This window comes from Symphalangus syndactylus, chromosome 4 (assembly GCF_028878055.3).
Source record: "Symphalangus syndactylus isolate Jambi chromosome 4, NHGRI_mSymSyn1-v2.1_pri, whole genome shotgun sequence".
NCBI lineage: Eukaryota > Metazoa > Chordata > Mammalia > Primates > Hylobatidae > Symphalangus > Symphalangus syndactylus.
The window spans coordinates 113,948,739-113,967,352 of record NC_072426.2 but is presented as its reverse complement, the minus strand read 5'-3'; the positions used below and the strand labels follow the sequence as shown (position 1 = coordinate 113,967,352).

Here is an 18,614-nt window from a genome sequence, read left to right as displayed (position 1 = left end):
AAAGAAGGAGCATGCTAGACTTTTGAACATGTAAGTCTATTTTGGAAATGGGTATTTGGAGTTAAGGCAGAAGGACTGGTGGGAGATAAGGCAGGTGCTGATGACATCACGAAGGGCCTATGCACCATGCTAAGGAATATGCACTCTGTGCTGTAGACCAGGGCTACAAATGTGGCCTTCAGGCTGAATCTGGCTGACAGGCCGTGTTTTGTTTAGCCAGTAAAGTGTTTTGCTTTGTTTTATTTTTCCTCACCAAATAGCTCTAGTGGCTGAGGCAGTTAGTTGTTCTAGTCAAAACGATTCCAGCTAATAAGTGTAGAATGAATGGAATCGGATAATCACCGTTTTGAAGCGCGTCATTAAGTGAGAGGGTTGGGGGAACTTTATGAGGAAGGTATGCCTGTCAGTGTCTGCACAGGAAAACTCCTGGTCGTTCAAATAGGGGAAACAGGCAATTTCACACAAACAATTGGTCAAAACAAGTTTCAGAGGACTGAGAGCACAGAAGGGAGAAGAAAGAGCACAGAGCAGCGGGAAGGAGAGGGCATTAAACCCGGGGATCAGAGGCTCTGGAGATCAGCCTCCTCAGCAGCTGGAACCTCCGCCACCGCGGGAGCTGAAAGAGGAGGAGCATCCTTGGCTTCTACTGCCTTCCAGTCTCTTGTCACTTACTGCTTCCCGCAGGCAGAGGCCAACCGGTACCCTGCTAGCAAGGGTGCCCCGCAGGACAGGATGCACTGCAGAGCAGAGGGGTGCGATGTGCAATGTGAGCTGCGAGCAGCCAGGGTCAGGGACCCCACCCTCACCTCCAGCAGCTCGGGGTCGCTGAAAGTCTGGCGATTAAAGTGATGCCAAGAAAGAACTATTGAGAGTTATTCCCCCGACTTAAACAAAACAACAAAACAAAAAACCCTGAATGCAATCAAGCCTTAGGAGCTGAATTCCAGTTTACAGGATACACAGCAAATAAAGGAAGCCATCTGGGGCAACACAATCAAGATGTGGGACCTTCTGTAGAAAACTGATCCAGATTCTTTAAAAAGTGGAATGGGGGATGAAAGAAAAATGAAGGTTACCGGTCTAGATAATAAATTTTAAAAAAGAAATAGGGATAATCAATTACAATGAGCGACCTTATTTGGGTACTTGTTTGAGCGCCTACTGCCCAAAAATTGGCACTTTTTAGACAACCGGGGACATTTGAAAATTGACTTAGTATTATGTGATGTTAAATAATAATTTATAGTTTTGCAAAGTGTGAATAATGGCATTGTGGTTATCTAAATAAATGTCCTTTTTAATATTCACACTGAAGAATGTAAGGGCGAAATGATATCCAGCACTTGTTTTAAAATACTTAAGCAAAAAAGGGGCAGCTGCGTAGATGAAACAAACGTGGCAGAAAATAAATGATTATTGAAAGAAACTGATTTGGGGTTCATTATATTTCTATTTTTGTGGAGGTTTGGTAATTTTTATAATACATATTTAAAGAATTGAATGTAGACTATTCTAAGTTCAACTGATAGGAAGAAAAGTCAAAGCACACTGTCTTGAGGGAGACAAATACTGTTTGGGAGGTTTTGAGGTGGAAGCACCTGGAGTTTTTACTTGTGCTGTAGTAGAGAGAGGAGGGGCTGATGAGGCAAGGCACGAGGGAACTGGAGACTCAGGTGGAGGGAGCTTTAGACAGGACTGAGACCAAAGAGGAGATGAGAGCAGGTGAAAGAGTAGAAAAATTAATTTGTTGGGGGAAAGACAGTGTAATCACCTCAAAATTCCTTTTTTAAAGATTTCTCTTTTCTCTGTTAAGGAGGTAAGTCTCTGTGTTGAGAAGGAGAGATTCATTGGCAGTGAAGGAACTTAGGGTAGTGAAGGCTTGAAATAGGTGACTTATGTGAAGGGAGAGGGATTAAATAAAGATTAAATAAAACACCATATACATCTAGTTTTTCCCCTAAAAGACTCCCCAGGAAAAAAATTACCTTATACTTGAACCCTTAAAAATCTTCTCATAGTCAAGGATGCCTTCTCGGTTGCTTTATACTGAATGATAAACTACTATTTAGAGAAGACACATTATCCTGAAGTGGCCTCAATCTATGCTAGTTTGGTATTCTTATAGGAGACTCCTGAAAGAATCAATTAAAAAGAAGGCAAAGGTGTAAAACGATTCCTGGGGATATGACTGCATCATTGTAAGCCTTTTGAAGGCTTTAAAAAATTTAAAAAATTAGAGTATGTGGTTACGTGTAAAGATCTCCAATGAAAACATTACCTAATGTATGAGAATACTTCTGATTTGCTACAAAATTTTCAGAGACAACGTCACTGGTTTTAGATATTGCTGTATTGTAGCTACAATTGAAAATCAAGGATACTGGAAAACTATGTCAGGTGATTCAAAAAGTGATTCTAGTGGTGATAATTATATTGATAATGCCAATGCAGGATAAAGAGTTGGAATAAAATTATTTTTTGTGAAAGTAGAATAAAGCAATAATTTAAAATTAACATGTTAGGGGTGAATATTCAATTTAAAACATTATCAAAGGTAATACAGACATATAACTTTTAAATTTACATGTCTAAACTTTTGCCTTTTTAATTCAGCTAAAAACCCTTTTCCTAGGTTTTCTCATTAGGGAAATCAGAGATTGTTCTATATTTGGATTAGTCCTAAATTGAAACTATATAATTTTTAAAGGACTCATCTATGTTTGTATATAATCTCATATGAAACTGTATATAACTATGCACTTTACATAAACCTATAGAGTTGTAAGATTTCCACTCTTGTATGACTATAAGGTAAAATCATTCATTTTTAATGACAACAACCCAGAGTTATATTATTTTCTCCAGTCATTGGAAACTAGCAATTCCCATAAAATTAAGTCAAGGGCTTTTGATGCTGTATATAAATAACCTAACAAGCTATAAAAGTTTTAAAGAGTCCTAGAAAGGTGTCAACACACAAAATTTCAAGTATCTTGCTTAAAACAGATTGAATAAAACCAAGACTGGAATCTTTCTCTCCATCATGACTGGGAAATTATATCATCAAAGTAGAAATTGTTGTAACTTAACTTTTGGTGCCTTTTGGACTTTGGATGGAATTTTCTAGAGGACAAAATTCGTGTACTCTGTAATCTAAACTTTTTGATGATTGTGTATGCTGCAACTTGATGTTATTTCCCTTTACATCTACTAAATTGCTGCATAAGATCTTGTAGTTTAAAGTTACACAAATTCATTTTAAAATTTAGATATTATGTTACTTTTACCACAAAGCAAACAACCAAACTCTCCATTCTTTTTTTTCCACGCCAGTATTTTCTATTCCCCAAGGAACATATTAGAATTCGTTTTTTAAAAATCTTTTCATTTGATATATCATAAAATCAGAGGGCAGCCAGTAAGACGTTCATCCCCTTCACTCCTCCACTTACACTCCCACCAAAATAAATGACCAAAAACCTTTCCACTAATGTACAGAGCCTGGGAAGAATTCCGGCATGTATTTTGAACAGTTCTTTCCCCCCAAGTTTTTAAGTTACTATTCCAGTTTTACAGATGAGGAAATTAAAGATCAGAAAAAATAAATTACTTGCTTGAAGTTAGGAAGTAAAAGAAGCAAAATTGGCACAGAGACTTTTCTAGGTCTAAAACCCATATTCTCTCTAGCACAATATGCTACTCAAACCCCATTTTCATGATACATACCCATTATAAAACATGAGCTTTCTTCCATGTGTGTTTGTGTGTGTTTATATATACTCAGGCAATCCTTGATTTGCAAGATAGCATGGGGCCATAAAAATGATTGTGCAAGTTGAAACCGTGCAAGCCAATATTAACAAACAATGGGAAAAAAATCACAATTGTTCCATGACCTTTAAACGTGTGTTAAAACATTACTCTCTGTCAACTATAAATATATAGAAAAATGAAAAATATTGTTAAGCTAATTTATTACACTGTAATTTAAAACATTAAAATTGAGTATTAACGATTTGACTTATTTTAAAAATTTTATCAAGAGTAATGTAAATGGTCCTTGCCTTTTTCTTATCACAGAACTTAAAATACTGAGCAAATGTCTTTTCTATGCTTCAGCAAATTGTTATACTCCTTTCTAAGTTTGGATCAGTTCCAGCATTTTATCATTTGTGTTTTCAATGTCATGAAACATCTCTGAGAGTTCCTTTAATGTGAAGTTTTTCAGCAGCATCATTTCCTATGTGACATAATTTCACCACAACCATTTTTCTTATTTGTCAGTTAAGTTCACCTTCACTAAGTTCCCTTTGTTGCATCTCTAGAGTCTCTCAAACAGAGCAGGTGTCAACATTCCCATGATCAGCTCTTTTACAGCACAAATTCACTTCCAGCGTTCACTTTCTGCACTTTCATCTGTCAGCCAATTTCCTCTTTGGATTACCTACTTTTGTTAAATATCATGTAGGCTTATCACTGGGAGGTGAGGCAAGACAACCGCATATTTTGCTGTCAACAGGTGAACTAAATAGCAGATGTACAGTGACCAGTCACCAAAAAACTTTGAAAGAATGATGCAATTAGTCACTAATGATGATGTGCATCTGCTATTTATATAGCTCATGAAGAGCTAGCAGTGAAGTTTGTACTTTACACAATTGTTCACAATATATCATGACTACAGTGTTGTTGTGGGAGACTGGTGTTATTTAACTAGAACACAGTAACTGAAATTTATACATTCAGAATTGTACAAAGCAAAGACTATCTATTTTGCCCATAATGGAGATTATGCATATAGAACTGTAAGCTTTTAAATTTTTATGTAGTACAAAATAAACATTTCCTTGAACCTTTAACATGTTAATAAATAATGTAATGCCTAAATTCCAATCTCATTTAAAATCATATTATCTCTAAAGGAAGACCATTTAAAATTTTTTACTTGGTTTCCCATCCTTTACCTTGATGGTACAAAATTTATACTGGAATTTTTATGAATCGTATTTGATGTAGTTTAGTGATGTCCTTGTTGGTCTATCAACATTAACGTTTAAAAATAAAGATGCTAAAGAGTATACATAGTCCTCCAATGAGTTGTGGACAAGAGTCTGACTAAATCTTTGCTTGCTGTGGTAATCTTGTTTCAGGAGCCACATTGCTATTCAGTAGGACTCTTATTAAATTCAAAATTATGCATTTAAAAATTATCGAATGTTCCTGCTTTCTTGCAGTCACTGTGTTCTCATAATCCAGTCAGAGTACACATCTGGCTGTAAACTTTAAAAAAGTCAAAGTACCTGTAATTTTTATAAGAAGAAACTAATTTTATATTGTGTATTTTAATATGTCTGTTATTAATTTATAAAAAAACATACTTTGGCTAGTTTTATGATGCTGGTATCATGTATCAATGTGAAATAATTAAAATCAAATATGTGGACATGCATAAGAAAATTATTTTTAAGTATTTATGTTATTCTGGAAAATTAAATATTCAATTATAAGTCTGCATTTACTTCTATTTATAGATTCAAAAGGCAAGTGAGGTCTGGATCCTTAGAGGTCATTTCAATACCTGCCTTTCTATACTCAAGCATGTTAAATGCCAAGCACTTAGCTGAGGCCTCACAAAAATTAGCCAGGTATGTCATATTAGAAAATAGTAGCCTTAAATAACTAACTTCATCTGATAAATTCTTGGAATCAGCTCATATTAGAAAGTATTTCAGACACAGTGGTGTTCTGGAGCTGGCTCCTACTGGCTTGCAAGACCCAACTATGTGCATCACTTCCCAACTCTGTGTTCAATAACATCGAGTTGATAGCATGAGCCACAGTAGGAATATTTACACTGTGGAAATGGGCAAAAGCTACAAAGCAGGATGTCCATTCCTCCACCCCCAAGTCAGTTGTTAAACATTTACCAGCGCACCACTGATGGTCTATGTTCACGTGTATAGACAATAATTAGCAAAGGCATAATGAGGAAGGGGAGAGCCTGGGATTATAAATCATTACAGCTGGATTCTAGTTCCAGCTGTTCTGTTTGCTGGTCATTGTAGGCAGGTAATTTCACCTTTTTTTTCCTTAGCTTTCCTAACTTTCTAGTGTGCATAATGACACCTACATTGCATAATTGGAAGAGTCATTATGAGAATAAAATATATTTATGAAAGAATCTTTAAAAATTAAAAGCTCTATACACATACAAAGTATTATAATTTGGGGTATTAGGGTGGTAGATATTACAGGAAATGTAATAATTTGGTTCCTCAAAACTTAATAAAGAAAAAGACATGCCAGAAATCAGAAAAAGGTCTTATCCCAGGAAACCAATTAGCCTTCTTTTGTTTTAAAATTATAAATGGTGTGTCAGAATCTAGGAATCTTTTAAGCGTTTGTTTTGCTTTTAATTAGTGGTCCACATTATGCCCGGTTTTTAGAGTCACAAAGCTTGGAGTCATCCTGGATCTTTGTTTTTCCTTCAGCCTTTTATATCTCTGTCATTGTTTCTTTTTTAAAATCTCTCTACACATTGTCCCTCTCATCCTCCTTCCACTGGCTTGGATTTAGTTCAGGCCTTCACCATTACGGAGTCCCTAATCCTAGCCTAACCTAGCCTCTCTTACAATTCATTCTTCATGCCGTACCCAGAAGAATATTTTCTCATATGAGATCAAGTCCAAAGTTTCCCACATATCATAAAATATCCTTCATGATCTGGTCTTTGCCAACCTTGCAATCATTAACTTCTTTCTGTCAGCTCTCTGTGCCCTAAAACTAAGTGGCATGCTCTTCCACCCTTTCCACAACTTTGAAAACTTACTGTAAGATAGTCAACATTGTTGATATCTTCACATAGCACTTATCTAATTGTTGTAATTTTATTTTTTTTTTTCATATGAGGTTGTGAGACGCAGAAGGGCAAGAATGACCTTGGGTACTGCTTTTTTTGTATTCAGGACCTGGTCTGGTATCTAGCTTAGTATGAGAATAAAGTTTCTTTGGGTGAGTTTATATCCAGGCAACCCTATGAGCAGGGATGAGCTCTTGCCCCATACTACAAGCCTCCCCACCGAGAAAGCAAGCAGGGCTCTCATGCCTCACCCCTCCCTGCCTGCCCACACCTTCGCACCTTCGGCAGTGGCTTCTGTGCTCATATCTGCATTTCCCATTCACCCTGCCCCCAGATTATGCTCAAGAAAATTTGTGCTCAGTCAAAATTATTACAAAGTTCAGCTAGGGGTTTCCTTCACCCTGTGACCCCTCCCCAGTTCCACTGGCTGCCTTCCGTTCCCCAAGGAACTCTGTGAGATAAGGCCAGGAATGAGGTCCCTGGGCTGGAGCTGGGGACCAGGAGTGCCTACAGGGCTCTTCCCACTGCTTCTTCTACTTTTATATTTCTCTTGGCTCCCTAAATCCATTTCAGCTCTAGGTAAGGTTAAATCCTTCTCTTGTGATCTGGATTTTCAGGTTGCTCAGTGGGGATGTGTGTATGGAGGCCAACTTTTCCCCCCTTACACTTTGGGAACTCACAGTTTTTCAGCCATCTCACAGAGTTTGCAGTGGCAAGCCAGTTCTTTCAAAGGGTTTGTGAATTCTTTAGGTTTTCCCGGTATGTTGCTGCAGTGTTTCTTGAAGCAAACGTTCACAATGTGAGTCTCCAGGCACTGTTCTGCCTGGCCAGGCAGGAGCTGCACATTAGTCCTGTCTCCTATCCACCATTTTTTTTCTATAATTCTCTCCTTAATTCTTTTCAGTTATCATTCAAAATTTTTGACTCCCTAGAGTTCAAATTGCCCCAAATTGGCCACAATCAATCAGCTGGAGAGTAGTAATTCATACAATTACTCCATTCCCTAGGATTGGGAGAGCTGGGGCAATGTGTGCTCACATATTTCATCAGAGGCCAAACATAAAGTCAGCTTGTGAAGGGAGTTAACATTGGGTTTCTTCAAGAGGACCATGAAGAGTTCCAGAGGCTTGTGGAGACTACTTTCAAAATAAAAACAAAAAAAGCAACCTTTCCCTTCCAAGTAAACCAAGGGATAAGACTCAGGGGAAATGGTTTAAAGACCCATAAAAAGAAATATTAATATTCTGTAGCAGATGGTTAACCCTAAGAATTGGGGAGAAAACTCGTGGATGATAGAATCAATAAAGAAAGCTGTTAGGAGAGACATTGAAAAAAGAATAAACTTTCTTTATACTTTCATTTGAACAAGACCTAAAATCAGAAAGAATATTAACATTATTATCTAGATCAAAACTTATCTAGATAAAAATGTAAAACAAATGGGTTGTGCTTATCCTGGTTTAGCAATGGTAGACACTGTTCATTGAATAAAGATGGAAAACTTTTTAGTATAAGCATATTCAACTTAATTGAAATTAAGTAAAATTAGTTACTTAATTGTAGCTAGTACTCTGTTAGTAAACTGCCAAAGAGATTTTTAATTACTAAAGTATGCTTATAAATAAAAATTAATAACGACAAATATTAACAGATCTTATTGATTACCTTTAGTTGGCGAATCAAATAAGTATTGGATTTTTGCATTTTGATGCCGTATGCCCAACCCAAGGCCAAGTATTATTTACAGGTCAGAAATTGGGGTGTGTGTGTGTGTGTGTGTATGTATACACACACACACACACACACATATATATAAATATATACCAATTATATCTGTAGATAGATATAATTTAAATTGAAAGTGTTAGTTTCTCCCTCCTTCCTGTAATTTATTCTTCCTCATTGTGTTCCTCCACCTTAATTTATACTCAGAAAATAGAAAATACTCACTGTATTAAAATGCCAAAGGAAGTTTAAAATTGATTATGTATCAGTATTCTTACTAGGTTCACTGTTACAGAGAAAATTATAGTTACCTGAAGCAAACTGAAAAGAAAATCTCAAAAAAAAAGAAATTGTAGTGCCTATATTTATTTCTTGGCTTACAATTTTATTAGATTAAGCAAATGCATTTTGAGCATTTGTCAGACATTACATACACTTATCATTGCTACCCTAAATTTACTCATAATACTTTGTGAGTAACACAGTTCTTAGTGCCTTACTGTATTTGTAAAATTGAATAAATTATATGTAGTTTGTACCCTATAAATCCCTCTACATTGTTAAATAATAATGTTGTGTTTGTAAATAGTAAGTATGGACCTCACTACATAGACAATGTGCACTTATTAGAAGAATTTGCAAAAGAGAGTTGTAGACTAGAGAGAAAGTTAGAGAAAGGCCTAAAGCAAGGTCTTCTCTTTTATTGGAAGAAAAAAAAAGGTCCCTTTTGATTCCTAGTTAGTGGCAATATCATGAAAACACGAGATCCAGGCAATGTACTCATCCCAATTTGAAACACCACAGTTCTATTCTGTGTCCTCATAGTGTGCCTGAGGACTGTGATAAGATAATAATGTGTATTTCTATGATTTTCTACCTCTCCATTGTATACAAAAAGTCATTTTCCATTTATTACAGTGCACTGGGCATAGGGCCAATTATTTAAATGTACTGCAAGTAGGGTTGCCAGATAAAATACAGGACACCTAATTAACTTTGAATTTCAGTTAAACAATGACTCTTTTTTCATGTATGTCTCATTTGTTTTGTTGTTGTAGTAGTTGTTACTAAATCTGCCAAGCCTAGTTGGAGGTGATGAAGGGGCAGGGAGTAGAAAGATACTTCCCATAAAAATGCTTTAACTGAAAAGAATACCCACACACAGAGAAGAAAGGATCAGCACAAGAACTCCAGCAACTCAAATGACCAGAGTGTCTTCTGTCCTGCAAATGACCACACTAGTTCTCTAGCAAAGGCTCTTAATCAGGCTGAAATGGCTGAAATGACAGAAATAAAATTCAGGGTATGGATAGAAATGAAGATCTTCAAGATTCAGGAGAATGTTAATACTTAATCCAATGAATCTAAGAATCAAAATATAACAATACAGGAGCTGACAGATAAAATAGCCAGTATAAAAAATAATCTAACTGACCTGATAGAGCTGAAAAACACACTACAAGAATATCCTAATGCACTTGTAAGTATTAACAGTAGAATAGACAAAGCTGAGGAAAGAATCTCAGAGCTTGAAGACTGGCTTCCTGAAATAAGATAGTCAAAAATAAACAAGAAGAGTGAAAAAAGAATAAACAAAACCTCCAAGAAATATGAGATTACATAAACAGGCCAAATCTATGAATCGCTAGCATCACCAAATACGACAAGGAGAAAGCCAACAACTTGGAAAATTTATTTCAGTATTTTGTCCATGAAAGCTTCTCCACCCTCGCTAGACAGGACAACATTCAAACTCAGGAAATGCAGAGAACCCCTGCAAGATATTAGAAGATCATCCTCAAGACACATAATTATCAGATTTATGGAAGTCAAAATGAAAGAAAGAATGTTAAAGGCAGCCAGAGAGAAAAGGCAGGTAACCTGTAAAGGGAACCCCATCAGGCTAACAGTAGACCTCTCAGTTGAAATCCTGCAAGCCAGAAGAGATTGGAGGCCTATATTCAACATTCTAAAAGAAAAAAAATCTTCAACCAAGAATTTCATATCCAACCAAACTAAGCTTCCTAAGCAAAGGAGAAATAAGATCGTTTTCGGACAAGCAAATGCTGAGAGAATTCATTACCACCAAACCTGCCTTACAAAACCTCCTGAAAGGAGCACTAACTATGGAAAGGAAGGACTGTTACCAGCCAATGCAAAAACACATTTAAGTACACAGACCAGTGACATTATAAAGCAACCATACAAACAGGTTTGCATAATAACCAGCTAACAACACAATGACAGGATCAAATGCACACATATTAATACTAATCTTGAATGTAAATAGGCTAAATCCCTCACTTAAAAGGCAGAGTGGCAAGCTGGATAAAAAAGCAAGTCTTCAAGAGATTGGTATGCTGTCTTCAAGAGATCCATCTCACATGCAGTGACTCTTATAAGCTCAAAATAAAGGGATGGAGAAAAATCTACCAACAAATGGAAATCAGAAAAAAGGCAGGGATTGCAATCCTAATTTCAGACCAAACAGACTGTAAACCAACATCAAAAAAGACAACGAAGGGATTACATAATGGTAAGGGGTTCAAGTCAACAAGAAGAGCTAACTATCCTAAATATATATGCACCCAACTCAGGAGCACCCAGATTCATAAAGCAAGCTCTCAGAGACCTACAAAGAGACATAGACTGCCACACATAATAGTGGGAGACTTTAATACCCCACTGACAGTATTACACAGATCATCAAGGTAGAAAATTAACAAAAGATATTTAGGACCTAAACTCAACACTCAACCAAATGAACCTAATATACACCTACTGAACTCTCTACCCCAAAACAACAGGATATACATTCTTCTCATAACCACATGGCACATACTCTAAAATTGACCACAAAATTGGACATAAAACAATCCTCAGCAAATGCAAAACAAAACCTCAAAATCATACCAACCATGCTTTCAGACCACAGTATAATAAAAATAGAAATGAAGACAGAAAATTGCTCAAAACCATACAATTACATGGAAATTAAACAACCTGCTCCTGAATGACTTTTGGGTATATAATGAAATTAAGGCAGAAATTAAGAAGTTCTTTGAAACTAATGAGGACAAAGGTAAAACACCAGAATTTCTGGGACACAGCTAAGGCAGTGTTAAGAGGGAAATTTATAACATTATATACCCACATCGAAAAGCTAGAAAGATCTCAAGTTAACAATCTAACATCACAGCTAAAAAAAAAAAAAAACTAGAGAAGCAAGAGCAAACCAGCTTCCAAGCTAGCATAATACAAGAAGTAACCAAAATCAGAGCTGAACTGAAGGAGACTGAGACACGAAAAACCATTCAAAAGATCAATGAATCCAGGAGTTGGTTCTTCAAAGAAATTAATAAGACATATGGACCACTAGCTTAATTGTAATAATGAAGAAAAGAGAAAAGATTCAAATAAACACAATTAGAAATGACAAAGGAGACATTACCACTGACTCTACAGAAATACAAATAACCATAAGAGGCTGCTATGAACACCTCTATGCACACAAACTAGAAAATCTAGAAGAAGTGGATAAATTCTTGGACACATACACCCTCCCAAGACTGAACCAGGAAGAAAGTGAATCCCTGAATAGACCAACAACAAATTCCAAAATTGAATCAGTAACAAATAGCCTACTGAACCAAAAAAGCCCAGGACCAGACAGATTCACAGCCAAATTCTATTAGATGTGCAAAGAAGACCTGGTACCATTCCTAAAGAAACTATTCCAAAAAATTGAAAAGGAGGGACTCCTCCCTAAGTCATTCTGTGAGGCTAGCATCATCCTGATACCAAAACCTGGCAGAGACACAACAACAACAACAAAAACTTCAGGCCAATATCCTCAATGAACATCAATGCAAAAATCCTCGATAAAAAACCAGCAAATCAAATCCAGCAGCACATCGAAAAGCTAATTCACCACAGTCAAGTAAGCTTTATCCCTGGTATGCAAGATTGGTTCAATATACACAAATCAATAAATGTGATTCATCACATAAACAAAACTAAAGACAAAAACCACATGATAGGCTTTCAATGGTACTGGTACAAAAACAGACACATAAACCAATGGAACAAAATAGAGCTCAGAAATAATGCCACACATCTACAGCCATCTGACCTTCAACAAAGCTGACTAACTAGCAATGGGGGAAAAGACTTCCTATTCAATAAATGGTGCCGGGATAACTGGCTGGCCGCATGCAGAAGATTGAAACTGGACACCTTCCTTACACCATATACAAAAATCAACTCAAGTTGGATTAAAGCCTTAAATGTAAAACCTGAAACTATAAAAACCCTGGACGATAACCTAGGAAATACCATTCTGGACACAGGAACTGATAAAGATCATATGATGAAGATTCCAAAAGGAATTGCAATAAAAACAAAAGTTGACAAACAGATCTAATTAAACTAAAGAGCTTCTATATAGCAAAAGAAACTATCAACAGAGTAAACAGACAACCTACAAAATGGGAGAAAATATTTTTTAAAAACCAGTATTTAATAAAAGTCTAATATCTAGGATCTGTAAAGAACTCAAAGTTACAAGCAAAAAACAAACAACCCCATTAAAAACTGGATAAAGGACACAAACAGACGCTTTTTTAAAAGAAGACGTACATGCAACCAAGAAGCATATGAAAAAAAATGCTCAGTATCACTAAGCATTAGAAAAATGCAAACTAAACCCAAACCACAGTGAGATACCATCTCACACCAGTCAGAATGGCTATCATTAAAAAGTCAAAAAATAAGGTTGGGCACGGTGGCTCATGCCTGTAATCCCAGCACTTTGGGAGGCTGAGGTGGGCAGATCACCCGAGGTCAGGAGTTCGAGACCAGCCTGGCCAACATAGTGAAACCCCATCTCTACTAAAAAAAATACAGACATTAGCTGGATGTGGTGGCGCGTGCCTGTAATTCCAGCTACATGGGAGGCCAAGGCCCTAGAATTGCTTGAACCTAGGAGGCAGAGGTTGCAGTGGGCCAAGATCGCACCATTGCACTCCAGCCTGGGCAACAAGAGCAGAACTCCGTATCAAAAAAAAAAAAAAAAGGCAAAAAATAAAAGATGCTTGTGAGGTTGCAGAGAAAACAGAACACTTATACAGTGCTGGCAGAGTGTAAATTAGTTCAACCATCATGGAAAGCAGTGTGGCAATTCCTCAAATAACTAAAAACAGAACTATCATTTGACCCAACAATGCCATTACTGGGTATATACCCAAAGGAATACAAATCGTTCTACCATAAAGACACATACACACATATGTTCCTCTATTCACAATAGCAAAGACACAGAATCAACCTAAATGCCCATCAGCAATAGACTGGATAAGGAAAATGTGGTACACATACACCATGGAATACTACACAGCCTTAAAAAAGAACGAGATCATGTCCTTTGCAGGCACATGGATGCAGCTGGAGGCCATGATTGTTAGTAAACTAACACAGGAACAGAAATCCAAACACTGCATGTTCTCACCTATAAGTAGGAGCTAAATGATGAGAACGCATGGACACATAGGAGTGAACAACAGATACTGGGGCTTACTTGAGGGAGGATGGTAGGAGGAAGGAAAGGATCAGGAAAAATAACTATCTGGTACTATACTTAGTACCTGGGTAGCAAAATAAGCTGTACACCAAACCCCTGTGACACAAATTTACCTGTATAACAAACCTACACATGTACCCCTGAGCCTAAAATAAAAGTTTAAAAAAAAAAATACTTTAACTGAATTATTACTTAAGGTCATGCCCTTGACTTTTATTAAAGGATGATATACTAGTACTGTATAACACTTTTGCACTTTCTTCAAAACTGTTATTTAAAGTTTTCTTATTCTCTTTTATGTGAAAATACATGCAAAAATTCTCTTTTAGAATTTGATGCCGGGAAAAGATATTTCTCAAAAAACTATCATGATTTAGTTGGTTTTGTGTGGGGTTTTTTCCCCTTTGACTAACAAGAAATTCAAAACTCATTTCATATGATATATAGCATCCATATAATCTTATATTAAAAGCAGAATTTCTTCAGTCCTCATTTTATATTTAATCTCTGGCTTTTTCTCATATATTATTATTAAAGGATTATTGTGTTTTCACTTTAAATTACCCTAAACCTTTACTATAGTTTTGTTATAAAAATCAAATAAAATAAATGTTTTAAACTATTTGTATATTATCTACAATGTTTTTTTGGCTGTAATGATAATCTGACTATAAAGATGTCCCTGGAATCCCACAGATGGAAATCTGCTTTCAATCATTTTAATAACATAAGAGTATTAAAATTGGCATTGTCTAATACATCTTAAGAATCTTATCTTCTCCCAATATAAAGTTACCTTCTCTACATAAAAAGGGTGGGTGGTGTCAAAGAGAATACAATAAGGAAATAATATGATTGAGAAATTGCTATGATAATAATTTCATCTTTATGAATTTATTATTTCTAGATGTTACATTTTTTATTTTCATTCAGAAAATAAGAAGATAATTAAGTGTAAGAAGAAACTCCATAATACCTGGAACCTCAGATAACCTTGATATCTAATGGCATGTTTCAGAAATTGTAGTAATGAAAATACATAATTATCTAGCAGATAAGTAAACAATGAATAAACTAGTAGACTTGAAAGTACTAAATGACTTCTTACATCAAGACAAGATAGAACATTGATTTATATTGCTTTTACCCTATTACAATTTAATTTAAAAATACTAAAGGCAAGGAAGCTTTATTTTTAAATTTAAGAACCATACTTTATTGACTTCGATAGTAAGACCATCACATAATCTCAACAAACAGTTAAAAGTTCAAAAGCTTGCTATTGTCATGGAGAAGTTTGGGGTGAATTGGTATATGCTGTTATCCATTTTATTAAGACACCTAAAGAAATAGAAAACACAAATTTAAACAAGCCTGGATCTGACAGTGCCACAATGTCTTCTTGTCTTTTAATAAATGCATTTAAAACTATAAACTTATCCCTATGTGCCATTTGAACTGATTATTAAACATCTTGATATATATGTATTCTTATAGTCATTTAGTTCTAAAGATTTCATAGTTTCTCTCATCATTGCCTTCTTAACACACAGATTATTTGGGAGTTTTTTTTCCCCAAATATATTGGTTTTCTCCATCTTTTATTGTTAATTTCTAAGTTACTTGCATAGTGGTTATAGAACTTTACCCGTGTGATAAAATTTTGAGAATTGTTGTGAATCCTTGTGTTCCATATGACTTTGGAAAGAACGTATAGTTTCTGTACACTCCCTTTTAAATATGTTATATTCATTTGTTTTTAAAAGTGTTGGTTTTGTACTTTAAAAATATCTTTTAGAAGTATTCCTATCTATTGGGTGCAAGATTCTCTTATATCAGGCTTTTTAATTTGGTTGTTGAAATCTTTTCACTCCTTACTAATTTCTATATGCTTGATCCATCAGTTTCTTACAGGGGCCCCTTAAAATCTATTTTTCTTCTTGATGTTGTTCTGTAAGGTATTACTTATTTTGAGCAATAATAAGTGATATTTATTTGTTATCCTTTAATCAAATATTGTGAAATTCTTCATTTCACACTGTTGCCTTATTCTTGAGTGCCAAGATCTCACACATTCGCCTCAGTATGAACTGTATCAAATACAAATTTATAAAGAGAATATGAAAGATGAACTATTTCTGTGTGTCCATTTCATTCTCACCTTTGAGAAGAAAATAAGATATTGTATGTATGTTACAAAGATTTTAAATTTGACTTTAATTTTGAACTTTGGAAATTAAATCTGCCAAAGCATAGTCCCGGATAATACGAAGAATTACAACTAAGTCCAGGAACAGTATTTCTTGAAAAGATAGCAACATTCCTTGAAAAGGTGCTTACTTGGACTTCTTATCCTACCATTGAAGACTAGAACAAAATACCTAAATGATTGGGACCATAAGCTAGGATAAATACTAAAAGAGCCTGTCCAACATTCTGCTGAATGTCAAGAGAAAGCTGAGATGATTCCAAGGGAATGATGCTGCGGTGGTCAGAAAGAGGCATTTGAACCCTGACTGAGATACAGTGAGAGTGAAATATGCTAGAAGAAAAAAGGAGGAAGAGAGTTAAAGACAGCCTTAAAAGTCCAACCCAATTACCATGGTCCTTAAAGAAATGATTCTTGATTAAGAGTGGGTGGCCAGCACAAAGTATTTCTAGAAAATATTTCTAATGTAGCCAAAAGAGATGCCCCTAACTTCTGTCCTCACCCCTGCTGCTTGCAAATGTGGATGTTTGGAGGATCCCATTTACCATCCATGGCCTTTGGTCTGAGATACATGAGGAAGGGGAGATTTGGAGAACCCCAGACACATAATCTGGAGTAGAGCAGAGCAAATAGTGCTTCATTGGTTGGTTTGGACATTTGTTTTATAGCATTTATGCTGATTTTGCTTTATTAAAATCACTCTTCTTCAAACCTACATGAAGACAAATGATGATGTATAATAGATAAGTTTGTAGAAACCAGATTCTCCTGAAATCTTTTTTCATAAAACTACTTTTGATGCGAATAGAAGCTTTGCAAACATTAGAGACATAAGTAAAATTATCTCTATTGCCAAAATTTATCTCTCAAGTGTTGAGATAAGAAAGCCACGAACACCTGCATTATTTATTATTGACTATATGAAGTAAATAGCAATGTAGAAATATTACTACTAATAATTAGCAATTAATAGAAATAGTCAATGTGGCTCCACTCTTGGATAGAGGAGAAAGAGATACCCTCTACTAAAATAGGTGTGTAAAAATGTCTCAGGGTTAATTGTGTACTCTTGCATAGACCTTTCACCCTGTAGTAGGTTTGTGACAATTGTGAACAAATTTACCAAGATAAATCTGGGCAGGCATTCCCATGGGAACACATCTCCTGTGTTTCCTTTTTTAAAAAATAGCCTTGGCTTACATTTTTAGACACTGTGTTCATTTTAATGGTAACTCAGGTAATGAATTATGAGAAAATTTATATAAGCTGACAGATTTTTGTTGTGCTGATATTAGTCTTCTTTATATAAACCCAGATAAAATGTATAATTTCTTAGAAAACAGTTTACCAAAATTAATGCCAGTAGAGACAGAAAGCTTAAACTAACCAATTTTCATAGAAGAAATAGAGAAAGTTATCAAGAAAAAACAAATGATCACAAAGAGACAACAGACCCAGATGACTGCACAGGGAAATTCAACCCAACTTTTAGAGACCAAATAGTCCCAATATTTTTAAATTGTTTCAAAGCATGGCAAATAAAGAAAATTTTTAAATTATTTTAATGATACCAGCACCTGATCCTGGTAATGGTAGCACAAAAATAAAATTATAGAGCAATATCATTTATGGCAATTGATGCAAAAATCTAAAATACAATTTAGAAATAGATTCCCAAGCAACATTCAAAAAAAACACCACACTATGACTTGATATTTATACAAAGAATGCAAGAACCTGTTAGCATTCTGTTAGGAAACCTACTACTAGAGTGCACAATACTAATAGGACTAAGAAGAAAAATCACACAGTTACCTCCACAGATGCTTAAAAAGCCTTTGAAAAAATTCAACTTATGTCCTATTAAAAAAAAGAAAATTGCAATGAATTGTTTCTTAACATGTGGAAATAAACACTCTCATACACTTCTTGTGGGAATAAAAAATGACACAATTCCATGTACCTACAAGACATCCCAGCCATTCCACTCCTAGTTATTCAAGAGACTTGAATAACTCTGTATTAGGCCTTTTTTGCATTACTATAAGGGAATATCTGAGCCTGGGTAATTTATAAAGAAAAGAGGTTTAATTGGCTCATGGTTCTGCAGGCTGTATAAAGGTGGCACCAACATCTGCTCAGTTCCTGATGAGGGCCTCAGAAGGTTCACAATCATGGTGAAGGGGAGCCAGCATGTCACATGGTGAGAGCAAGAGCAAGAGAGTGAGAATGGGGAGGTCCCA

The 18,614-nt window shown here is 35.5% G+C and overlaps 1 protein-coding gene across 1 annotated transcript in view; it reads left to right on the top strand.

The window, feature by feature from the left end:
- MGAT4D (MGAT4 family member D) overlaps nt 1-9,938 on the top strand; it is a 55,721-nt gene extending 45,783 nt beyond the window's left edge. Inside the window, 3 exon segments of the mRNA XM_055273904.1 lie at nt 5,532-5,645; nt 8,531-8,606; nt 9,750-9,938. Of these exon segments, the coding sequence (XP_055129879.1) occupies nt 5,532-5,645; nt 8,531-8,606; nt 9,750-9,938 (379 nt within the window).
- The last annotated feature ends 8,676 nt before the right edge of the window (nt 9,939-18,614 follow it).